Source organism: Vigna angularis, chromosome 5, assembly GCF_016808095.1.
Source record: "Vigna angularis cultivar LongXiaoDou No.4 chromosome 5, ASM1680809v1, whole genome shotgun sequence".
In the NCBI taxonomy this organism is placed as follows: Eukaryota; Viridiplantae; Streptophyta; class Magnoliopsida; order Fabales; family Fabaceae; genus Vigna; species Vigna angularis.
The window spans coordinates 37,086,793-37,113,773 of NC_068974.1; the positions used below are offsets into that span (position 1 = coordinate 37,086,793).

At 33.2% G+C, this 26,981-nt stretch overlaps 3 protein-coding genes across 3 annotated transcripts; 2 read left to right on the forward strand and 1 right to left on the reverse strand.

Annotated features, from left to right (window-relative positions):
- On the reverse strand, positions 1-11,934 carry LOC108339459 (uncharacterized). The gene has a single exon (XM_017576586.1). It carries the CDS (start codon positions 11,932-11,934, stop codon positions 1-3), a length of 11,934 nt encoding a protein of 3,977 aa, XP_017432075.1.
- Positions 11,935-14,090: 2,156 nt separating this feature from the next.
- On the forward strand, positions 14,091-17,759 carry LOC108339591 (uncharacterized). Its single transcript, XM_017576744.2, has 7 exons — positions 14,091-14,299; positions 14,514-14,679; positions 14,778-14,836; positions 15,701-15,819; positions 16,033-16,270; positions 16,722-16,842; positions 17,537-17,759. The coding sequence occupies exons 1-7, from the start codon at positions 14,240-14,242 to the stop codon at positions 17,614-17,616; spliced, it is 843 nt and encodes a 280-aa protein (XP_017432233.1). The 5' UTR covers positions 14,091-14,239; the 3' UTR covers positions 17,617-17,759.
- Positions 17,760-24,292: 6,533 nt separating this feature from the next.
- LOC108339581 (allene oxide synthase 1, chloroplastic-like) lies at positions 24,293-26,109 on the forward strand. Its single transcript, XM_052878066.1, has 2 exons — positions 24,293-25,170; positions 25,261-26,109. The coding sequence occupies exons 1-2, from the start codon at positions 24,405-24,407 to the stop codon at positions 25,935-25,937; spliced, it is 1,443 nt and encodes a 480-aa protein (XP_052734026.1). The 5' UTR covers positions 24,293-24,404; the 3' UTR covers positions 25,938-26,109.
- The last annotated feature ends 872 nt before the right edge of the window (positions 26,110-26,981 follow it).

Genomic DNA, 26,981 nt, shown 5'->3' on the forward strand with positions numbered 1-26,981 from the left:
TTAATTACAATGTTGATTTCTACTTTGCAAATGTCTCTCGTTCTTGTTTCGATAGTCACCAATGTCATTATTGCTATTTTGGAAAATATTGCATGAGTTATTATGACTGCTGACATTGATTTTATTATTGCTAACATCATAATTGATTTTAGCACGATCTTGATTCTGATTGATATTGTTTCCAATGCTTTCAGAACCCTTGCAGTTTCTATGATTGGAATTGCTACTTACACTACTCTTAATCTTGTAGTCGTTGAGATCATTGAAATTGTCATTATTTCCAATGTTATCATTGTTGAGTTCATCCTTGTAAGAATTGTTTTTATCAGTATGACTATTACTTCTGTTGTCACAAACGTCATTATTTTTTTGATTGTTGTAGTCAATAAGATTTCTTTTAGCACCATCATTCTTAGGGTTGATATTTTCAAAAGGGTTGCGATTATTGTAATCATTGTCACTACTCTTTGAACTACCATCATAAACCTTGTCACTATAATTGTTACCTTTTTTAACACCATCATTACTGCAAATAACCTTCCTATGGTCGTAAACATTATTATGATTGTTGTTTCCCTTTCCGTTAGCCTTAGAATTCACATTGTTGTTGATATTGTTGGAATTGTTATTGATATTGCTTTTAATCTTGTAGTCATTGAGATTGTTGCCATTGTCATGACTTTCAGTGCTATTATTGTTAAGTTCATCTTTGTAAGAATTACTTTTATCAATATGACTATTATTTTTGCTGCCACAATGACCATTATTCTTTAGGTTGTTATAGTCACTAACACTTCTTTTAGTACCGTCATTCTTTGTATTGGCGTTGTCATAAAGGTTGCAGTTGTTGTCATCATTGTTACCTCTCTTAGAATAACCCTCATTACCCTCGTCATTATAATTGCTACCTTTTTTAACACCATCATTATTGCAAATGACATTTCCATTATCGTAAACACTATTACGAATGTTGTTTCCATTTCTGTTGCCCGTATTCACATTGATGTTGATATTGTTGGAATTACTATTGGGATTACTTCTAATCTTGTAGTCATTGAAATTGTTGCTATTGTCTTTTCTTTCAGTGCTATTATTGATGAGTTCATCCTTGTAGGAATTGTTTTTATCAGTATGACTATTACTTTTGCTACCACAAACACCTTTATTTTTAAGGTTGTTATAGTCACTAACATTTCTTTCAGCACCATCATTCTTAGGATTGGCGTTGCCATAAAGGTTGCGATTGTTGTCATCATTGTCACCTCTCTTGGAACTACCATCAATACCCATGACACTATAATTACTACCTTTCTTAACACCATCATTATTGTAAATGAGATTCCCATTGTCGTAAACACTGTTATGATTGTTATTTTCCTTTCTGCTGCCCTTAGAATTAACATTGTTGTTGATATTGTTGGAATTGCTATTGAGATTGCTTTTAATCTTGAAGTCGTTAAGATTTTTGCAATTGTCATTGCTTTTTGTGCAATTATTCTTAGGTTCATCGTTGTAGGAACTGTTTCTATCATTATTGTCACTTCTCTGAGCACTACCCTCATTATTCCTTTCATTATAATTGCTACCTTTTTTAACATCATCATTATTACCAATAACATTCCAATTGTCGTAAACACTATTAAGATTGTTGTTTCCCTTTCCCTTGTCCTTAGAATTAACATTATTGTTAATGTTGTTGGAATTGTTATTGAGATTGCTTTCAATCTTGTAACCATTGAAATTCTTGCTATTGTCTTTTTTTTCGATGTTATTTTTGTTGAGTTCTTCATTATAGGAAGTGTTTTTATCTGTGTGACTATTTCTTTTGCTATCACAAACACCATTATTTTTTGGATTGTTATAGTCACTAACATTCCTTTTTGCACCATCATACTTGAGGTTGGCGTTGTCATGAAGGTTGCGATTGTTGTCATCATTGTCACCTCTCTTAGAACTACCATTATTACTCTCATAATTATAATTGATACCTTTTTTAACAACGTCATGATTACAAATGACATTCTCATTGTCGTCAACACTATTACGATTGTTATTTTCCTTTTTGTTTCCCTTAGAATTACCATTGTTGTAGATGTTTTTGGAATTGCTATTGAGATTGCTTTTAATCTTGTAGTCGTTGAGATTGTTGAAATTGTCATTGCTTTTAGTGCTCTTATTCTTGAGTTCATCGTCGAATGACTTGTTTTTATCAGTAGCAATATTAAATTTGTTGTTATAAACACTATTACTCTTTAGGTTGTTATTGTCAACAAAATTTCCTTTAGCACCATCATTCTTGGGGTTAGAGTTGCCATAAAGGTTACGATTGTTGTCACCATTTTCACCTTCCTTAGAATTACCTTCATGATCTTTATCAATATAATTGCTACAACTTTTAACACCATCATTATTGCAAATGACATTCCCATTATCGTAAACACTATTACGATTGTTGTTTCCCTTTTCATTGCCCTTAGAATTAACATTGCTTTTGATGTTGTTGGTATTGCTATTGATATTGCTTTCAATCTTGTAGTCGTTGAAATTGTTGTTATTATCTTTTCCTTCGGTGCTATTTTTGTTGAGTACTTCATTGGAGGAATTGCTTTTATCTATATGACTATTATTCTTGCTGTCACAAACACAATTAGTTTTTAGGTTGTTATAGTCTCTAACATTTCTTTTCGCACCATCATTCTTGGGGTTGGTGTTGTCATGAAGGTTGCAATTGTTGTCATCACTGTCACCTCTCTTTGAACTTCCATCATTACTCTTTTCATTATAATTTCTACCTCTTTTAACATCATCATTATGGCAAATGATTTTTCCGTTGTCAAAAACACTATTACAGTTGTTGTTTTCCTTTCTGTTGTTCTTAGAATTAACATTGTTGTTGATGTTGTTTGAATTGCTATAGGGACTGCTCTTAATCTTGTAGTCACTGAGATTGTTGCAATTGTCATTTCTTTCAGTACAATTATTATTGAGTTCATCCGTGTAGGAATTGCTTTTATCAGTATGACTATTACTTTTATTGTCATAAACACCATTAGTTTTTAGGTTTTTATAGTCACTAGCATTTCTCTTAGCACTATCATCCTTGGGGTTGGGTTTGCCATAAAAGGTGCAATCGTGTTCATCATTGTCACTTTTCTTTGAACTTGCATCATTACCCATATTATTATAATTGTTACTTTTTTGCAAACCATCATTGTTGCAAATGACATTCCTATTGTCATAAACGTTAATACAATTATTGTTTCCTTTTCCATTACCCGTAGAATTAACATTTTTGGTCATGTTGCTTAAAGTGCTATTGAGATTGCTTTCAATCTTGTAGTCATTGAAAGTGTTGTTATTGTCTTTTCTTTCAGTACTACTACTGATGAGGTCATCATTATACGAATTATTTTTCTCTGTATGAATATTACTTTTGCTGTTATAAGCACCATTATTTTTTAGGTTGTTATAGTCATTAACATTTCTTTTAGCACCATCATTCGTGGGGTTGGCATTTCCAGAAGTGTTGAAATTGTTGTTATCATTGTGACCTCTCTTAAAACTATCATCACTATTCTCGTCATTATAATCTCTACCTTTTTTAACACCATCATTATTGGAAATGACATTTCTATTCTCGTAAACACTATTACGATTGTTGTTTTCCTTTGCATTGCCTTTAGAATTATCATTCTTCTTGGTGTTGTTGGAATTGCTATTGAGATTGCTTTCAATCTTGAAGTCATTGAAATTGTTGCTTTTGTCTTTTCTTTCAGTGCCATTTTTGTTGAGTTCTTCATTGTAGGAATTTCTTTTATTTGTATGACTATTTATTTTGGTGTCACGAACACCATTATTTTCTAGGTTGTTATAGTCACTAGCATTTCTTTTAGCACCTTCATTCTTGAGGTAGGTGGTTCCAAAAAGGTTGAGATTGTTCTCATTATTGTCACCTCTCTTAGCACTATCATCATTATTCCTTTCAATATAATTGCTACATTTTTTAACACCATCATTATTGCCAATAACATTCTCATTGTTGTAAACACTATTAAGATTGTTGTTTCCCTTTCCGTTGCCCTTAGAATTAACATTATTGTTAATGTTGTTGGAATTGATATTGAGATTGTTTTCAATCTTGTAATCATTGTAATTGTTGCTATTGTCTTTTCTTTCATTGTTATTTTTGTTGAGTTCTTCATTGTAGTAAGTGTTTTTATCTGTGTGACTATTTCTTTTGCTATCACAAACACCATTATTTTTTGGATTGTTATAGTCACTAACATTTCTTTTTGCACCATCATTCTTGAGATTGGCGTTGTCATGAAGGTTACGATTGTTGTCATCATGGTCACCTCTCTTAGAACTACCCTCATTACTCTTTTCGTTATAATCGCTACCTCCTTTAACATCATCATTATTGTCAATGACATTCTCATTGTCATAAACACTATTGTTGTTGGTGTTTTCCTTTTCGTTGCCCTTAGAATTAACTTTTTTATTGTTGTTGTTGTTTGAATTGTTATTGAGATTGCTTTGAATCTTGTAGTGACTGAGATTTTTGCAATTGTCATATTTTTCAGTATTATTATTATTGAATTCAACCATGAAGGAATTACTTTTAGTGTGACTATTACTTTTGCTGCCACAAACACCATTATTTTTTAGGTTGTTATAGTCACTAACATTTCCTTTAGCACCATCATTCTTTACGATGGCGTTGCCATAGTTGTTGTCATTGTTGTCACTTTTCATTGAACTAGCATAATTACCCCTGTCATTATAATTACTACCTTTCTTAACACCATCATTATTGCAAATGACATTCCCATTGTCATAAACGTTATTACAATTGTTGTTTCCCTCTCTATTTCCCTTAGAATTAACATTGTTGTTCATGTTCTTGGAATTACTATTGAGATTGCTTTCAATATTGTAGTCGTCAAAATTGTTTCTATTGTCTTTTCTTTCAGTGCTATTATTGTTGAGATCATCATTGTAGGGATTGCTTTTATCAGTGTGAGTATTACTTTTGTTGCCATAAACACCATTCCTTTTTAGGCTTTTATAGTCATTAACCTTTATTTTAGTACCATCATTCATTGGGTAGGCATTTCCAAAAAGGTTGAGATTGTTGTCATCATTGTCACCTCTCTTAAAACTATCATGAGTGTTCTCTTCATTATAATTGCTACCTCTTTTAACACTATCATTATTGCAAATGACATTCCCAATATCGTAAACACTATTACGGTCATTAGATCCCTTTCCATTGCCCTTAGAATTAATATTGTTGTTGATGTTGTTGGAATTGCTATTGAGATTGCTTTCAATCTTGTAGTCGTTGAAATTGTTGATATTGTCTTTTCTTTCAATGTTATTTTTGTTGAGTTCTTCGTTGTAGGAATTGCTTTTGTCTGTATGACTATTTCTTTTGTTATCACAAACTCCATTAGTTTTTAGGTTGTTATAGTCATTAACATTTCTTTTAGAACCATCTTTCTTGGGGTAGACATTTTCAGAAGGGTTAAGATTGTTGTCATCATTGTCACTTTTCTTAGAACTACCATCTTTATTCTCGTCTTTATAATTGCTACCTTTTTTAACACCATCATTATTGCAAATGACATTTCCATTGTCGTAAACACTATTACGATTGTTGTTTCTGTTTCCATTGCCCTTATAGTTTGAATTGTTATTGAGATTTCTTTCAATGTTGTGGTCATTGAAATTGTGGCTATTGTCTTTTCTTTCAGTGCTATTATTGTTGAGATCATCATTGTAGGAATTGCTTTTATCAGTGTGAGTATTACTTTTGTTGCCATAAACACCATTCCTTTTTAGGCTTTTATAGTCATTAACCTTTGTTTTAGTACCATCATTCATTGGGTAGGCATTTCCAAAAAGATGGAGATTATTGTCATCATTGTCACCTCTCTTAGAACTATCATCACTACCCACGTCTTTATAATTGCTACCCTTTTTAACACCATCATTATTGCAAATGACATTTCCATTGTCGTAAACACTATTACTATTGTTGTTTCCCTTTCCATTGCTCTTGGAATTAACTTTGTTGTTGATGCTGTTGGAATTACTATCGAGATTGTTTTCATTGTTGTAGCCGTTGAAATTGATGTTGTTGTCTTTTCTTTCAATGTTATTTTTGTGGAGTTCTTCATTGTAGAAATTGCTTTTATTTGTATGACTATTTCTTTTATTGTCCCAAACATCATTATTTTTGAGGTTGTTATAGTCACTGACATTTCTTTTAGCACCATCATTCTTGAGGTTGGCGTTGCCATGAAGGTTGTAGTTGTTGTCATCATGGTCACCTCTCTTAAAACTACCATCACTACCCACGTCATTATATTTGCTCCTATTTTTTACACTATCATTATTACAAATGACATTTCTAGTGTCATATACACTATTACTATTGATTTTTCCCTTTTCATTGCTCTTTGAATTAACATTGTTGTTGATGTTGGTGGAATTACTATTGAGATGACTTTTAATCTTGTAGTCGTTGAAATTGTTGCAATTGTCATTTCTTTCTGTGTTGTTTTTGTTGAGCTCAACCTTGTAGGAATTGTTTTTATCAATATGATTATTACTTTCGTTGTCACAAACACCATTATTTTTTAAGTTGTTATAGTCACTAACATTTGTTTTAGCCTTATCGTTCTTGGGATTGGCATTGCCATAAAGGTTACGATTATTGTCATCATGGTCACCTCTCTTGGAATTACCAGCATTACCCTTGCCACTATAATTGATTCCTTTTTTAACATCATCATTATTGCAAATGACATTCTTATAGTCATAAACATTGTTACGGTTATTGTTTCCCGTTTCAAGTCTCTTAGAATTAACATTGTTGTTGATGTTATTGTCGTTGTCTTTTCTAACACAATCAATGTTGTGAATGTAATTACCATTGTCACTATTTTTCGTGTTGTCATCCTTGTTTGGAATATTATTATCATAAACCCCATTGCAAGTGTGATCAACATGACCTTTACTCTTAGAAGTTCTATTTTTGTTGGCATTGTAATTATTGTCACTAATCTTCGGATCATCATTCTTATGGATCTTCTCATAAGCAACATAACAATTGTTGACTCTATCCTTAGAGTTATTAATGATACTTGTGTTTCCAACATTAACACCATTCTTAATGTCACCATTGTTGAAATTGTTATCAACATTTCTAAAAGCATTATCATAGATATTATTTTCTATCATATGACCAATATAACCATTTTTAGCACCATCATTTTTGCAAATGCTATTATCATCACCATAACCACCACCATGGTTATTGTTATCATTCTCATTTCTATTATATTTGTAATTATTGTTAATGTTGTTGTCGTTGCCATCACTTTTAACATCATCATCAATATTATATTTGTTGCTTCCATAATAAACATCATGGTTATTGTTAAGAATTCCACCAATTTTAGAATTTTCATCTTTCACAATCTTTTTGTCATTTCCACCCCTTTTAACATTACTATTGTTGGAAATGTTGTTGACATAAGAATCATCACAGTCATAAATATTATTGTCACCACTCTTAGATGTTCTATTATTTCTTTTGTCGTTTTTGTTTTCTCTATTTTTAGCATCATCAGTGCTTTTGATATTATTCTTATTGTGATAAATATTTGTATGAATATTCTTTCCATCGCCACCACTCTTAGAATTATCATCTTTCATAATCATTTTGTCAATTTCACCTCTTTTAACGTGACTATTGAGGATGTTGTTGACATAAGAATTATCATAGTCATAAATATTTTGGTCACCACTCGTAGAGGTTTTATTATTGTTTTTGTCACTTTTGTTTCCTCCATTTTTAGAACCATCACTATTTTGGGTATTATTGTCATTATAAGCACATGCGTGAATGTTGCTTCCAGTGTTACTACTCTTAGAATTATCATCTTTGATAATTTTCTTGTCATTTCCTCCACTTTCAAAATTATGACTGTTGGAGATATTGTTGAAATAAGAATCATCACAATCATAAATATTATTGTTACCACTCATAAAAGTTTTATTATTCCTTTTGTCAACTTTTTGTTTAGCACTATCATTATTTTGGATATTATTCTCACTGTGATAAACACTTGCATGAAGGTTGCTTTCATTGCCATCACCCTTACAATTATCACCTTTCATAATCTTCTTGTCATTTCCACCTTTTTTAGCATCATGATTGTTGGGCATGTTGTTGGCATAAGAATCACCACAATCATAGATATTATTGTCACCACTCGTTAAAGTTTTATTATTTTTTTTGGCAGTTTTGTTTTCACCGTTTTTAACATCACTACATTGGATATTATCCTCGTTGTGATAATCACTTGCCTGAATGTTGTTTCCATTGCCACAACTCTTACTATCATCTTTCATAATCTTCTTGATATTTCCACCTCTTTTGGAATCATGATTTTTGGGGATGTTGTTGACATAAAAATCTTCAAAGTCATAGATATTGTTTTCACCACTTGTAAATGTTTTACTATTTCTTTTGTCACTTTTGTTTTCCCTATTTTTAGCACCATCACTACTTTGAATATTATTCTCATTGTAATAAGTACTTGCATGAATGTTGTTTCCATCACCCCCACTCTTAGAATTATCATTTTTCATATTCTTCTTATCATTTCCAACTCTTTTAGTATCAATATTAGTAGTGATGTTGTTGACATAAGAGTCACTAGAGTCATAGATATTGTTATCACCATTCATAAATGCTTTTGAATTCCTTTTGTCAATTTTGTTTTTAGTATTATCACTACTTTGGATATTATTCCCATTTTGATAAGCACTTGCATGAATGTTGTTTCCATTGCCACCACTATTGGAAAAATCATTATTGGAATGTTTGTCTTTGTTGTCATTAATTTTATTTCTAACATTCTTGTTGGTATTGTCATTGTCATTGCTTTTAGTGCTATCACTATTGCATATATTGTTTCCATTTGCATAACTAGTATTATAGTTCATATTGCTAATTTGATTGACAATGCTTTTACCTGCATTAATGTTGCGATTGTTGTCAATGTCAATGCTTTGGCCACTACCATTGTTACAATTGTTGTCGTAGTTGCATATATTTTCTCCTTTGTTGTGAACATTAATGTCATTCTTAATGTTTTTTTCATTGCAGCAGTTATAATTGAAGTTGACGCCTTTAACAATATCTTCATCTTTTTGGTCGTTGTTACTTTCATACTCAATACGTTGAACACCGTCAACATTTGAGCACTTGCTTCCATTGATTTTAACATCACCAGTTTTGTAATTGTCTCTGTTGTTAATGGTTTTAGTCCTAATGCTCTTTTTGTACTTGTTTTCATTGTCATTCTCAATGTCTTTAGTAGCGTCATTGTCTTGGTTGTTAATGACAATGTCTTTACTCTTTATGCTATCAGAGGTGCAACTACTTCTGTTATTGGCATGGGCACTACCATTGTTATGGTTGTTGTCATCATTATTGTTACTTGTCGAAACTTTGTTGCCAATGTCAATGCATTTTCCACTATCATTGTTATAATTGTTGTCGGAATTGCATGTATCTTCTCTTTTGTTGTAAACATTGATGTCATTCTTAATGTTTTTTTCATTGTGGCGATTATAATTGAAGTTGATGTTTTTAACAATATCTCCATCTTTTTGGTCGTTGTTACTTTCATACTTAATACTTCCAACACCATCAACATTTGTGCACTTGCTTTCATTGATTTTAGCATCACCAATTTTGCAATTGTCTTTATTGTTGGTGGTTTTAGTCCTAACGCTCTTTTTGTACTTGTTGTCATGGTCATTCTCAATGTCTTTAGTAGTGTCATTGTCTTGGTTGTCGGTGTCAATTCTTTTACCACCATAAATGTTATGATTGTTGTATTTGTTGTCGAAGTTGTTGCTAATGTTTTTAGTGATATCATTGTCGTAGTTCTTGTTGTTAACTTCTTTACTTTTGTCAATGTTGTAATGGTTCTTGTTGTTGACATCAACACCACCATTTCCATAGTTGATCCTTGTACAAATATCAACTTTATTATTGTTGATAATGTCAATGTTTTTATTGTCATTCTTAATGCTTTTAACACTGAAGTCATTGTTGTCAATGCCTTTAGTTGTACTACCATGAACATTGCAATCGTTGTCATTGCCCAAGTGTATACCATTATCAACATTGTTGTTGTTGTCAGTGTTTTTACTTACCCTTTTAAAGTCACTGATGTCATTCTTATTATCATCAACATTCTTATGGTCATTCTTAATGTTTTTAGCATTTGTAGCAATATCATTGTTACTTTGTTTGTTCCTCCCATAATCACCGATATTATCATCTTTGTTGTGCTTGTTGTCATGAGTTTCACCTGAAATGTAATATTTGTCTTCTCTATCGTGATTGTTGTCAGTGAGAGTGCTGTTAGAAGCATCACTGTTACGGTTATCAAGGTCGTTTTCATTAATAATGGACTTTCGTGGGGTGGAACAATTAGTTTCTGCTATGGAAGAATTAACACTCATTGTTCTTGGTGAGGAATACGAAGAATTGATATGATTCAAAGTGGTCTTGCATTGGATCGTGCCCTCCAACACTTGCTCAGAAACATGCCACACCTTCACTGAGTTGTCCAAGCTCCCAGTATACACAATCCATCCTTGTTCCCTTTGCTCCACAGCAATGCACTTAACAGGTCCTGTGTGACCTATCAAAACTGAATGACATGTGTGGAAGCCATTTTCACTATACCTCCACACACACACATTATTATCCACTGAGCCACTAAATACAAGGTTCCCCGCTGTGGCAAGGCAAAGCACAGCGAGCTTGTGACCCCTTAAAACATCACCTTGCAAGTACTCACCTTTATGGTCACACTCCCAAAAGTTCACCAACCCATCTGAAGAACCACAGTACACCATTGTGGCCATGCAGTTCACTGCCAACGCTGTAACAGCATTTTCTTGCTTTAGCAAAATCCGATCCAACACATGTTTAGGCTTCTTCTCTTTCTCCCCCTTTTTCACATTCACTCTCCTCCATAACTTCACTGTCCCATCAGCAGACCCTGTTAATACGCTTCCTTCAAGCAGCGCTACCACCGCATTCACTGCATCATTGTGTGCAGTGACAGAATCTAAGCATTTTGAATCCGCCAAACGCCACACCTTCAGCGTCTTGTCCCACGATCCAGAGTACAACAACCCTTCTTCTTTGTCCAAGCTTAGACTTGAAATGGCATCAAAGTGTTTTACCTTCACCGCGTTTCGGTTTCGTCGAACCTCCACGTAGTTCTTTGGGTTCATGGAGGATTTCACGTATTCTTTAAACGTGGGCAAGCTCCCTATTCGTTTGTAGTTATATGGATTCTTGGATGAAACTTTCCACACTCTAATCTTCCCGTCTTGATGGCCGGTGAAAATTTTGCCATCAGATATTACTATGGTTTTTACCAAACCGCTGCTTGATTTGAAACCAGTGAAGTCCTTGAGATGCTTCCAAACTCTTATGTTTTTGCTGTCAGAGCCTGCATATAACAATTCTCCAGAAACAGCTAAAGAATAAATGTGACCTGTTTCGCGGACGAGGGATCCGATGAGCTCAGTTTCCGGGGAATAATCTTCGTTGTAGTGGTTTGCAGAGTTGGGTAATGACCAAGGAGACTTTTTTATCGGAGAAGAAGTGTTGGGATGGTAGTTCCATGGGGACATGGTGTAGGGAGAGGCACTATTGCTGTTGGCATCATCATAATTGTGACTATGGTTGAAATCATCATCTTCATTGTTGAAACTGATAAACGAGGTGGGTTCATAATGTGATAGCGTTTCGAATTTGGGTTTATGCAAGGCGTTGTGTGTATTTAGCTCCACTAACATGGAGCCGCCGCCATGTGCATTTGTCATTCAATATCGAGAGAAAACGAACATCAACGAGGAATTCAATAGAATGTTAGATTTTGTTGATTTGAGAGATTGTAACATAAGGAAACAACATTTGAAAATGTTAAGAATTTTGTTTCAAGCTGCATTTGTGTAGCAAAGTTGAAATTTATGCCATAGGTTAAGAAAAGCATATACATATATAATTAAAGGTGGAGAAATGATGAGATAATAGACTAATATGTTAAGGGATAAAGGATGTTTGATATTTTTTTTTCTATTATGAGAAAAGAGATATACCGATAAAACTTCCAATTCAGCACACATTTTTCTACTAATATCTAGTATTAGAATGTTATATTTTGCCTATCTATATATGGTGTCAAACCATTAATGTTGCACCTTTTAAAAATATAGCTTCACCTTTTTAAGAAGAAATGAAGTTATTCTCCCTTTTAAAACTCAATGTTTAAAGATCGATCATATTATTATTTAAACAAATTAAAAGGATAATTTAAATTTGTTTTAAAAAATGTTGTACATTATAATTATATAGAGGTACACGTATTAAATAAAAATTATTAATTATTTATATTATTATTAATATATTAAAATGTTATATTTCAAATCAAAACTCAAACTATTTTAATTAAAAAAAAAATTAATTAAAAAAATCACATAATTGTAATAACACTTTTTATATCGATTGTAATTATAATAAATATAAAAGTGGATACAGTGACATTTTTGTAACAAAGAAGAAAACTTTTTATATTTATTATAATTATAACCATGTAGATGTAGTGACATTTTTGTAATAAATAAGAAAATTTTCTATATCAATTCTATTTAGTATTAGAATTTGATTTAAATAATTATAAAAAAACTGTCATAACTCATTCATAAGATTAAGATATATATATATATATATATATATATATATATATATATATATATATATATATATATATATATATATATATATATATATATAACACTCTATTACCATTCTTTCTTCGGTCTCTTTCTCAAATTTTCTCTTTGCTCACAATTTCCATTCCTTTTAAAATTTGATGACACCTCACACCAACAAGTGTGTTAGGAATCATTTCTAACCAAATAAATATTTAAATAGGGTAACTTCTTGTTTTTTTTTGTAGATTTGTTATTATTATTTTTTTCTTATGAATATTTGACATCAATCTTGGTGGATTTACATTTGAAGTTGAGATAGTTATAATATTTTTGAGTTTTATGTAGATCTGTGTGTTGTTTCAACATATTTTAGATGTTGATTTATATAGTTTGAATAAATTAAATTATTGTGTTAAGATATTGCATTTGGAAGAAATTAGTTTTATTATTATTTTGAAAGTGATATTCACTGTTATGCATAAAATGTTTGAATTTGATGTGGATGAATATGTACGTGTGTATGTATACATTGAATTTGAATAATTAAGATTAAAATGAAATGGTGAAAGAATGATGTTTGAACAAATTATAGATTATACCAATTAATTTGAATGTGTCTCAAAGTTATACTTTTTAAAAAATAAATAAATGTGATGTTGTCGCATGAAATTGATTTTCCGATAAGTTTATTAATGCCATGGATTTTTACTAAAGTAAAAATAAAACATAAATCAAAGTTTTTAATGAGATTTTTCACGAATTACATTTCTATTTCATCTCTACTTTTTGATACATTTTCACTTAAATATTAAATTTTCATTCAAATAAAAATGTTTATTATAAAATATAAATAAAATATTAATTTGTATATTTAATTTATTTTGTAATTTTAAATAAATTATATTATATAAAAGTAGTTATTAAGAATTATAAAAATTTGTACGTATTTAATATCATAAATTTAAAATAATATATGATAATTTTTAATTTACTAAAATGTGAAGTTATGTAATTTAAATAATTAAATTACTCTCGTAAATTTTAAAAAATATAATTCTTTTTAAAGAAATTATGTGAACAACATATCTCATTGTAAGAGATTTTAACTTTTTATAAAAGTAAATTATTTTCTAAAGATTCTTCATTCAAACACTGAGAGGATTTTGAGAGAAAAAAAAAGTATTAGATGGATGTAATTCCTTAACCGTAGGAGGCCTGTAAGGCCTCTGATAAGCCCATTAGTTGGCCGGATTCAAAGCCCACCTAATGACTCTTTGTTTCGTCTTCCTCAAGTTGAAAACTTGGCGTTGATCAGAAGAATTGAAAAAGGTTTGAAGAAAATAGAGTGGTAATTAGCAAAGGAAGAAAGAGCTTAAGGAGTGGCATATACAATACTTCAGCATTAGCATCGATAATGGAGTTTGTTCCAGAAGAGGGCAAGGACCTTAACGAGGATTGCTCCACTTTGATTTTAGTGCGTTCATGTTCTAGGGTTTCACCCTTCCTTTTTTCCCAGTTCATTACTCGGTCTTTCATATCATTCTGCAAATAGACATTGATTTTTCATTTCATGGCTGAATAACGTGTGGAGTTAGTTCAATTTTAGACCTAACTATTAACTACTAATTTAGTTCTTTAGAGTGTGTATGTGTGTGCATGTTACATCATCGTAATTTGTGTGCTTTCAGCCTGCTCTGTCGATTGGCAATGTGGGGCAGCTAGTTGCGGATCTTTTGATTTCATCAATGGGTTCAGAGAGAGTTGGGTATTTGGACGATCCTAACGTTTTGCCCTGTGTTGGCAATGATGCTTATGGACCCTTTCCTCAAGGAGACCTTGCACTTCCCCTTGAAGGTCCTCCTTTGGTTTTGTTTTTAATTTTATTTGTTATTTCACAACTATTACTCTTGTTAATTTCATTTTCTATGCTCTTTCTCATCAACTTTTTGCAGCTTATGATTCTCCTTCTAATGCTCTCACTATCATCCAACAGAGATCGCCGGTGATTAAGGTAATATCCATGGCAACATCTATTTTGTTCCTTTAATCTGATACTGCTTGCCTGTAATGTGCTGATTTTCTAGCCAGCGGATCATTAAGTGATTTGCAACGTGTGGGTTGTTCCTTATAAGCTTAGTTGTTGGCAGTAAAGTTTTAATATGGACAAACTGAGACTTCAGTGATACCTTTGTTATTTTAAACTAGTGCGTGCTTGAACGAATGATAGTAGTAGTATCTCACTTCCTCTTGTGTTTGAACCTGTTCTGTATCTCTACATTTCTGCCTTGTTCGAAATCCAAGGTGTTATACCTGTCAAAAACATACGCACTCATGTCAGTGTTTTTCTCAATTGTTCATTAAATGATTCCATCCGTCTGATCACTTCCGTTTCTTTTTCCTCAACTTCCGAGTACATTATCCTATAAAATGTTGTTCTTATGATTGTGTTACTTGTTTAGCTGTCCTAGTAGCCTCTCTGAACAATGTAGTTAGTATGCTGTCCTCTTTGAAATGTAGGTGAAAAATTCAAGGATGTGCAGTGCGTGAACAACGCCATTCTGAATTTCCTACTCTAATTTAGAAGTGTGTGGCAATTGCCAGATTGATTCTTAGGGTAGTCATAAAGATTAATATGTATAATTGATTACTACCTAGTATTTGGATTAACAATAACAGAACTGTGTGTATTTTGACTTGTGATTTGGCTGAATTAAGCACGAATTACTGTGCATGCCACTTGTTAACGTCAATCTTCTTGATGCTTTTGCACTATACCTCATCTTAATGTTTTCTATTAAATTTAATGATGGCATTAGTACACATAATTTTGGAAACTGTAAGAAGAAATTGCTCTGATACATGGTCATTTGAGTAGGGTATGATGGTTCAGTTTGCAAAAAACATGGCTGATTTTCTTGCTGGCAGTGGAAAGAAACATATTATTGTTCTCTCCAGCTTAGATTTTGGAAAGTGGCAAAAAGTTGATATGTCAAGGTGAGGAGCTATATATTTTTGAAACTGCCCTTCTTCGTGGTTAAGATATTTAAGTCATTCAATTCTGATTGTAACTTCTGTTCAAATTATAACCCTCAGAAGGTTCTTAGCTTTGTCATTATGACAACTATGCAGTATTTTAAATCCAGCTTGGTTTAGGAAATTGCATTGTCATTCTTTCCATTCTGATACATCTATTGGCTATCACATTAGTGGTTTGCAGATATATTATCTTTCTAGTGCCAACAGCAATGGAACTGATGAAAATTGCGAACAGCTTGGATGGAAGAAACTTCAGGAGTATGATCCTTCTCAAAAGCATTGGAAATATCTTAATGATTTAGCTGAAGGAAATGTTACACTGGAAGATATTATTTCTGTAGAAGATGAGCTAGAAGAAGAAAATTATTATGCTAGCTTGCCTTTTGCTGCACTTTTTACTTTTCTCAAGGTAACTTACATGCATTTATATTTCATGATGCTACATTTCTTGTTAATCCTTAAAGCCACTGTATGAAGATAAGAGAAGTGATGGCATCCTTTAATTTTATTTTTTAGATTGATGCCTGTTGTCATAAACTTTCTTTAGAAAGAACTCCTTCTAGTTGGAATTTGTTTCAGTTACATGGTATGCTCTATTTTTTGCATGAAAAAATTATTAAGGCTCTACCTGGACTGATTGCTGCGAAAGGAGAGACCAGGTTCATTAGGGATTTTTTTTCCATATGAAGAACAATGTCAGAGAATGTAGTTTAGTTGATCTCCATTTTTAAAAATAATAACTAATGAAAGGTCGCAGGGTGGTTATCCCTTACCTTTTAATTACAAAAATTGAAGAAATAGAGCATCAATATATGGATACATGGATTGATGGATGTAAGGTGTTGGTTTTTATGTATCAGGCTAAAGGTTTGAAGGTCACCTGCTTGTTGTGTTATTGCTCAGAAGGGGACAATGTATCGGATGCTTTTCAATTAGCCGATGCAACATATAAACTTCTCCAGATGACTCACCCTACTACTGGTGAGCTTTCTTTTTCTTTGTTGTCTTTTTATAATTATTTCTATACTTAATTTATCTTTGTCGTCTTTTTATATTGTTTTATTGTTTTTTATCTATGTTATGTTATTCATATAAAAATTGTCTTATCATGACAACTAATGATTTTTCCAATATCTTTCTTTTTCTTTATTGTTTTTTATATGTTATGTTATTCATATAAAAATTGTCTTATCATGACAACTAATGATTTTTCCAATATCTTTCTTTTTCTTTATTGTTTTTTATCTATGTTATGTTATTCATATAAAAATTGTCTTATCATGACAACTAATGATTTTTCCAATATCTTTTTTCAAGGATATAATGATTCATTATTTTTAACTCCCAAAAAATGTGACGGAGAATATTTCTTCCCGGATTTGTCAAATGTGGATTTTAAAAATTATTATTTTATAAGCCTTTGTCCGTAATCCCACTACTGAGACTATTATCATTTTTCTGGGTCTGCTGAATTTCTTGGATTAGAACATCTTTGAGGCGTGTATTTTCATGGGTATCTTATTTTAAGATACAAATATCTTAGTATTTCTCCTATCAACCACATCTCTCATTTTTCGCATGTTAAAGATTTAATTGTGACAAATGAATAAACACATTTCTGCAAGTAAAAAATCGTAAGAGTTGGTTTCTAATATTTCGTACAATGCCTTTCCAGGAATTGAAAGTGGCACATGGCGAGTGCCACTTTCTTGGATGAGTGTGTATGGACCACCACCAGACGTGTCCATCTTCTAAGGTTGGTTACTTAGTTTGATACCTGTAATTTGTTACTTAGTTACTTAGTTTTTTAAAGTCTAAATAATCCTAAACTAGTCCTATGTAAGAATAATGTAACTTTATTATGAATTTGTTATGGTGGAATTCTAACTTCTATAGAATTTGTTCATATACCGTTACTGAGGAATGGGAACAGTAAGCAAGCGTGTTTTGCAATCCATTACTTTCCCAAAACGGACAAAGTGTCATATGTCAAATATTATATTTTTCTCAGAGGTCTAAACTGGAAGTAAAATGTGAAAATAACTATATCCATTGCTTCATTAGGATTATTTATGCAATTATTTTATCACAGTTCTTGTACTTTAGAGAAAATAATTTAGAGAAAAAGTGAAAGTATGCTTAAATCCAATGGAAGAATTTATTTTAAATACAGCACTGCTCTTATTTATGATTTCTGATGAGCATAAACCATCGTACATTTATTTATTTATTGACCCCAGTTGGATTGGATTCTTTAGATAAGGTGTATAAATAAGCAATTTTATATTACAATGAAATTCCATGCAAAAAGTATTGTATTTATTATTATTATTATTATTAGATTTTGTTGAAAACTCCAGGGTTGTAATATCTGTCACTTTGATCTCCATTATCCAATTCATTTTGCAGCCTTTGCTCTTCGCCTGAACTTTTAAACACCACACTATTTTCAACTCCAATTATCTACCAACGTGTTAAATTGAATTATTCCACCTTTTTACACTATCTTTTCCTAACTAAAGAAAATACATGGAATATTCCAAAATTAATTTTTCTATTTACACTATAATGTTAAATTGAATTATTTTGTTGCATATATCATGGAAAATACTTATCCTTTTTATATACTTGTTAAGAATTCCCATCAAAGATACTGCTGCGTAACTTTAGTGGTTGGCAAACATCAATCATGTGATGAATATTTCACCTATACTTTACACATTTAATATTACTCGGCTGCCTTGTGCGTTATCCGTTTTATATACATTATCCAAAGCTTCAATTTAGTCAAAAGTCTAATAATTTACGCAGGGTTATTATTTTCTTTATGGAAGTGGATCGTTACGTTATGTTATTGTGATAATCAGTTCACATTTAGAAATTAAAGTATTATATATCTTTTTGGTTTTTAAATATTAAACACGTTAATTATATTTAACCTTTTATAAAATATTGAATAATCTAATGAGAAAATATTTTATTTTTTATACCAGTTATGATGTGTTCGAACTGCTTTCATAAAACCCAAATTAGTTATGCTGATGATATTTCAAAACTAAACCATCTTTCTTTTCCAAAATTAAACGTATCCGACTAAATGGGAATGCAAACAATAAGAGGTGGGGACAAAAGATATCCCAATTTTGACCTAATTTTGCAAGTTTAACACAAATATATATATATATATATATATATATTTGGTTAGAACTAAAAATGTCATTCTAAATTAGGCTTAAAACTTAACGGCTACATTTAATTTTAAGTATGTTCAACAAATCTAACCCACTTTGTCGTTTCTATATATATGTCATTTCTATATATAAAATAAATAAAATTATGTCGAGTCTCATACCACAGATCAATTACTATTAATGAAACAATAAAGTACAACACACATTCAATTTTTTCTAACTCTCATTCATAATTTTGAACCGTCAATATCATACATGCTTAACCAAATATGATGTAATGCGATCGTATATTATAAATTAGAATAATTAATTACATAATTTTTAAGTTCTTATCTTCCTTTTCCTATATGTATAATTTACTCTCCGACTCTATAACTAACTAAAAGTATTTATTATTTTTAACTTTATATTTATATGCGATCTTCTAAATTGATTATCTTTTAGTAAGTTAACCATATTTTCTATTTTAAATTAAATCATTAAATAGGGTAACGCGAAGTAAAATAAATACAAGATAGCACGCATATATTATGTTGTGTATTAAGTTTAATCTAATTGAAAGTAATTAAATAAATGAAATTTTAATTATTTTACTTCACGTCACCCTTTTTAATGTGCCAGAGAAACGGATTGTACCAAAGAAATTATTTTATCATATTTTGTTTAAATTCAATTACATATTATATAAAGAAGTAATTAATAACTTGTGGTATGAAAACTTTTAAAGTTCCAAAGTCTAGAAAACGACCAATAGAAAAGACAGAGAGATGACTAGGCGATCATGTTGTTGAGAAATTCAACATAAAAGTTTTATTAGGAACTTACGTGTTTAATTATCTACCGTTGATCTGTTTATAAAAAGATAAAGGTTTAATACGTATTTTGGTCCCTCTTTTCGTAAGGTCTGTTCAAATTGGTCCTACTTTTTTTCAAAAGTTCACTAAGATCCCACTTTTCGCAAAAACGATGCACGTTAGTCCTTTTTTAGGTTTAATACGTATTTTGGTCCCTCTTTTCGTAGGTTCTGTTCAAATTGGTCCTACTTTTTTTCAAAAGTTCCCTATTTTGATCCCTATTTTGATCCCTCTTAGTGAACTTTTCGTATTTTGGTGAGCTGTACATTTTTCGTTGAGGTGAACTTTTGAGGGATCAAAATGTACAGCTCACCAAAATACGAAAAGTTCACTAAGAGGGATCAAAATAGGGATCAAAATAGGGAACTTTTGAAAAAAGTAGGACCAATTTGAACAGACCCTACGAAAAGAGGGACCAAAATACGTATTAAACCTAAAAAAGGACTAACGTGCATCGTTTTTGCGAAAAGTGGGATCTTAGTGAACTTTTGAAAAAAAGTAGGACCAATTTGAACAGACCCTACGAAAAGAGGGACCAAAATACGTATTAAACCAAAGATAAAAGTAGCTGAAATGGATTCAGTAACGTGTAGTACAGACAATTTTTTACCAGAAAATGGGTTTTGCTTTTTCACGTAAAACTTATCCTTATTTAAACCAATGATTTCCTCAGCAGAAAACGTATTTCCAAACACGTCTCAAGGTATGCTTGTTTCCATGAAACAACATTGAAGTAAAGAGTGTGTTGGATTGACATTTATTTGAGTTCATATAACGACAAATATACCTTTGTACACGTGTAAATAATGAGAAAGTTAGATAATATAAGAAAAATATATTAAGAAAAACATAATAATTCTACAACACCACGAAGATTTATTTATTCGACGGTTAATCGTTTAGAAATATTACAAATAATATCACTAAATATATGAATTCAAATATAGGTGTTATTGAAAATTTATTTTCCTCTGATGACTTTGGTTTTAACTTCTTATTGAAAAAACAACGAGATCAAGTCTGACACTCTTCAATTAAGAGCTACTTACAAAATATCGAATACCATTTTTTTCCAAATGAATTACGTATTTCTTTTGTAGTTGAATAAATAATTTGGTATTATCAAAAGAGAAATTTATTTTTATGACTTAGCTTTGCTAAACTCATTAAAAGATACATTTGAGTTGAGTGTGAGGTCAACCTCAAATGGATCGATGGACTCTAAAACAACAACGTACAAATTGAGTGATCAACATTTAGAATACACCAGCAGAATAAGACGACAGATCTAACAATTTTAAAAGTAAACTTCTTGAGAATACTTTGTGAAAAACATGTGTTTTTGTTTTTATTTTTTTTTCAGAAATGTTGCGTGATTAAACTGATGACATTAAGTTCTCGTACAAGAGGAAGGTATCAAAAGACTTCCCATGATGAAACAATTCAATAATTACTCGGCAGATCTATTAATTTGAATGCGACTTAATTTCTATGGACAGAAACTTTTATCCCTTAATAAAAAAAGCGTTAATATTTTAAATTTTCATTCTAAAAAAATTGTAAAAAAATAAAATAAAATAAAAAGGTTGTCGATCTATGTTATTTTTATCAAAGTCAAAAGAAAAAATGAATGGAGGGTGTCACGTCCCATTTATTACTGTGCTGAGTCACCACTGTGCTTCCATAAATGCATCTCGTCACACGTGCACCCCCATTAAACTGCACTCACGATCACTCTGCATGCATTCGCCAAGTGTCAGTTTGGAACATTCTGAATTTTATAGTGGAAGCCAAGTGTTAACGCGACAGAGAATGTCCGTTTGACTTGGGAAGAAAATTAATTTTTCTGAAAACACTCTTCCCCTTCCTGCGTGCACTTTCATCTTCCTCAGAAAATCCAACCTCCATTTTCTCCTCCTTCTCTCTAGAACTCTTCTCCTTCTCTCTTCTGCAACTTACCACCATTATCTCCATTCACGTTTCAGAACCGTAGGAACGTTCGTCCAACTGTGATCATTCTTTTGGACCGAACAGAATTGGAATCCAAACTGGTAAGTTCCCTTCTCTAGTAGTTGTCCATTTAGGGTTTCATACGAAACCATACTCTCGGTTCATGCATGGGCTGTATCTGAGTAATTTCTGATTTTGGTATCTAGATCAAGTGAAAGTGTCTAGTGAAACTGAGGGTAGAACGCTGTAAGAGACAAACCCAACTTTTGCATTAGGGCGAACACTGCTATCCAGGTAAGGGAAGCTTATTAAATTTAATTCGTATGTTTGTCGTGTACTGTATGAACATTATGTGTGTCGCATGAAGTATGAATTGTGTTATTTGATTGTTGGTATATGATCATAAGTATGAGGTGTGTATTGGTTGAGTATGCATGATCGAACGTTGCTATACTGCATGAACATGATATATGTTGGTAGAAATGTATGATATGGGTGATACATGTGAATATGAAATATACATGCTTAGGAGCAGTGAACATAAAGTGAAACTTGAATATCAACTTCCCCATGATAACGTATGTCCGACATTAAACGGTTCTCGACCGTTTGATGTTCCAGTAAACTTTATTTAATTTGGAATACTTTCATTTGGGAAGGATTCTGGTCGAGTATGAGCTATGTAGGTCTTTCACTTAGAGCTCATAATGAACAGTGTCGATCACCTTGTGACTACAGATCATCCATCTGTGTCGACCTAATGTGTCGATCACCTTGTGACTACAGATCATCCATCTGTGTCGACCTACTGTGTCGATCACCTTGTGACTACAGATCATCCATCTGTGTCGACCTACTGTGTCGATCACCTCGTGACTACAGATCATCCATCTGTGTCGACCTACTGTGTCGATCACCTCGTGACTACAGATCATCCATCTGTGTCGACCTACTGTGTCGATCACCTTGTGACTACAGATCATCCATCTGTGTCGACCTACTGTGTCGATCACCTCGTGACTACAGATCATCCATCTGTGTCGACCTACTGTGTCGATCACCTTGTGACTACAGATCATCCATCTGTGTCGACCGACAGTGTCGAGTAACCTTGATTAATACAGGTCGTCCATCTATTTGGTGATGGGTTCTATTCTGTTTTGGAAACGGAGTAAATTCTTCGGTTTTGTTCTCCACGGTTGTCCCCATCATGAAGGGGGGCTGAACGTTCGTCTCTTTTGAGAAAGTGGAACATAGAATGAGAATGTAATTAAGAGGATGAATTAAGATGTGCGAACACTGTGAGAACTGAAATTTGTGATTTTGGATTTTGAACGAGCGTCCCAAGGTGGAACGACTCTTAACTGGATATTGAGATTTGTAGTATGAACGTGGTAAGCTTAGATGGTGATCCATCTTGATATTCCGTGAGTGCTCGTTCTCAAGTACAGAGGAGTATGTCATGCGTGGGAATGGCAGGAGGTCTAGTCCATAACTGTAACTTGGACAGAACAGACTAACCTTAGGTGGCTACTGATGAGCATTCCAGTTACCCCACCTGAGTGCACGGACGCCTTAGCTACACAGGATTTATACAGTCCGGACGGTCGTCTAGTATCAGGATTTTTGAATGAAATTTATGTATGAATTGAATGTATATCTTGTGAACTTACTTGCTGGATTTGATATGTATGAAATGTATGTTTGGATTGAATTAAATTCAATAAGCTTACCCTGTGTCTCTTTCTTGTGTTGTCGTTCGTCCTTGAACCTTCGTCTTGTCTGTGCAATGATCATCCGTGTGGATGTGAGCAGACGGAGAGGCGTTACTGGAAGAAACATTGGAAGAAGGAAATTTGGAGGACGCCAACCTCGTAGAAGTGGAAGTAAAGGCCGAACAGTAGAGGCTTTGGGTTTTTAGTTAGATTAGTGAGCGGCTGTGAGCGAGCGCTCTCTGGTCGATTGAAATAGGCGGACGTTCGGTCTTTGTTTTTGTAAACCGTTCGTCCTTATCTTTTTGAGAACGCTCGTTTATTTATGTACAGTAACGGCCGTTCGGCCTCTTTAGTTATTGTCGTACCCCTTTGTTTAAAACTGTTTTGAACTATTAATATATGTGATTATTCTAAGTATATAGTTGATGACTGTGTAATTTTGGGATGTTACAGAGGGTACGCTATAAATAGCTCACTAAAATATCTTGTAGATCCGAGTGTGAACATACATTGCGAAACTTAGAACATCCTAAGCAATGCATTGAAAGCGAAAGCGAGTGACAGATAGAAGAGTGTGTAAAAAAAATGTGAAGCATAAGAAAAGGTGAAAAAGTTAAGGACAGGTGTCTTAGGTGGGAGACAAATGATCCTAATCCAAGGGTGGATGGAGCAAACCAGTGTTATTTTAAATACGTTATTATAGTAAAACAACGTAAACACGTTGTCCACGCTGCCAACTTAACGTTATAAAGATTATAGATTGTTCAGACATACTTCACTCCACTCACACCCTCCTCCTACACACTAACCACCAAGTTACGGTTGAATCAACCATGGCTACTTCCGACACCACCGCCACCAAGCTTCCCCTCAAGGAGATTCCCGGAAGCTACGGCCTCCCCTTCTTCGGACCCATGAGTGACAGACACGACTACTTCTACCACCAGGGACGCGACAAGTTCTTCGCCGACCGAATCCAAAAGTACAAAGCAACCGTCATCAGAACCAACATGCCACCCGGTCCCTTCATTTCCTCAAACCCTAAAGTCATCGCTCTCCTCGACGGCGTCTCCTTCCAAATCCTCTTCGACAACTCCAAGGTCGACAAGCGCGACGTCCTCGACGGCACCTTCATGCCTTCCACCTCCTTCACCGGCGGCTACCGCGTCTGCGCCTTCCAGGACACCACCGAGCCCTCCCACGCGCTACTCAAGACCTTCTACCTCAACCTCCTCGCCTCCAAGCATGCCTCCTTCATCCCGCTCTTCCGCAACAACCTCTCAGAACACTTCGCTGACCTCGAGGACCAGCTCGCCGGGAGATCCTCCAAGGCCGACTTCAACACCTCCGTCGGCTCCGCCTCCTTCAACTTCCTCTTCCGTCTCCTCACCGGTCAAGACCCCTCCGCAACCAAAATCGGCTCCGATGGCCCCACCCTCGTCACGACCTGGCTCGCGGCGCAGCTCGCTCCTCTCGCCACTCTAGGTCTACCCAGGATCTTCAACTACGCAGAAGATTTCCTTATCCGAACAATCCCTTTGCCTGCGTGGACTGTGAAATCCAGCTATAAGAAACTCTGCGAGGGTTTTGCCAGCGCAGGTAATGTGATCGTCATTTAGTCTGAACCGGTTAATGTGTTATTATTACAGTTGCAAGTTTTCTTTATCTAGTTCGGATTACGATGTGCAGGTTCTTCCGTGCTGGACGAAGCGGAGCGGTTGGGGATAAAGAGGGACGAAGCTTGCCACAACCTTGTGTTCATGTTAGGGTTCAACGCGCAGGGAGGGTTGGTGAACCAGTTTCCGATTCTGATGAAGTGGGTTGGGTTGGGCGGGGAGAGTTTGCACAGACAGCTTGCAGAGGAAATCAGGAGCGTTGTTAAGGAAGAAAACGGGGTGAGTCTCCGTGCGTTGGATAGGATGACTTTGACTAAATCCGTGGTGTACGAGGTGATGAGGATAGAGCCGGCGGTTCCGTTCCAGTACGGAAAGGCCAGGGAAGATCTGGTGGTGGAGAGCCACGATGCGACGTACGTGATCAAGAAGGGTGAGATGATCTTTGGATATCAGCCGTTCGCTACGAAAGACCCTAAGATCTTTGAGAGAGCGGAGGAGTTTGTGGCCCACAGGTTTGTTGGGCCTGATGGAGAAAAGTTGTTGAACCACGTGTTGTGGTCCAACGGTCGCGAGACGGAGGAGCCAACGCCGGATAATAAACAGTGTCCCGCAAAGAATCTGGTGGTGCTCCTGTGCAGGCTATACTTGGTGGAATTCTTCCTACGATACGATACTTTTACGTTCGATTTTAAACCTGTGGTTCTAGGTCCCCAAGTCACCATCAAGTCACTGGTTAAATCATCTTACTGACCCTCCTAATCTCTGTTATTAATTGAATAAATCGGATTAAGTAAAGTAAGTATGTTTCCTGTTCCGCGCTGCAGAGGAGTAAGTACTACCTGTAACATGCAGAGTGATGTGTGTTTCAAATTTAAATTTGTTTTTGTGGTGTCTCGTCATCCAATATATTCCTTTTCTTTCACGTTTTCTCTTTCTTTAATATTTCTCTATCAGTGAGTGTGCTCTAATTTGTCTGCTAAACCAGCAACATCAGCAACACTATACTAATCATTTATCATTAATCACATCATTATCGTTAAATTAACCCGTAAATTTCGATGTTTAACATATTCTAAGGTTATTATGCGTATTTGGACGATAAAATTAAGCGTCGAGAACTTTTGACCCCATCGTTTTCATCTCATGCTTAAATTACAACTCTACACATTATTATTTTATTATAATATTTTATTTATTATTATTATTTTAATGTAATATTCTATAAAATATATGAGAAATGCTAGCCGGTATACTAACAACACATAAATAATCTTTATTTAATTACATTTATGTTGAAATATTTGTTTAAAGTATAATTAGTGATTATGTTAAAATTTGGAATAATTAACTTCATTAATTAAAATAATATAAATTTGTATAACAGATTTTTTTAAAATATATATATTTTTTTAATTTATATAATTCAAGTCTTAAATTCATATTTTAATTTTTTATTTATTTTTTAGATGTTTAACACTTTATTATTTGATATTTGATATATTGGATTTTTTTTTCAAAAAAATTGTTTGTTTTTCCTTTATTAATTTAAGTTTTTTTACATTTAGTTATATTTTAATTTTTACAATGTTAAAATAAAAAATAACCAGTTAAAAAGAAATTAAAATCATTTTATTATTTAATTGTTTTTTAAGTTTGTGATATGTTTATCAAATAGATTATCAATTATAATTGTTTTATATTTTTAAACATTTTAATCTTTTAAATAAAGTAAAGCTGCATTATTATTGAAGTCAAATTCATTTAAGGTTATAGTTAAATATGAACTTTTATAAA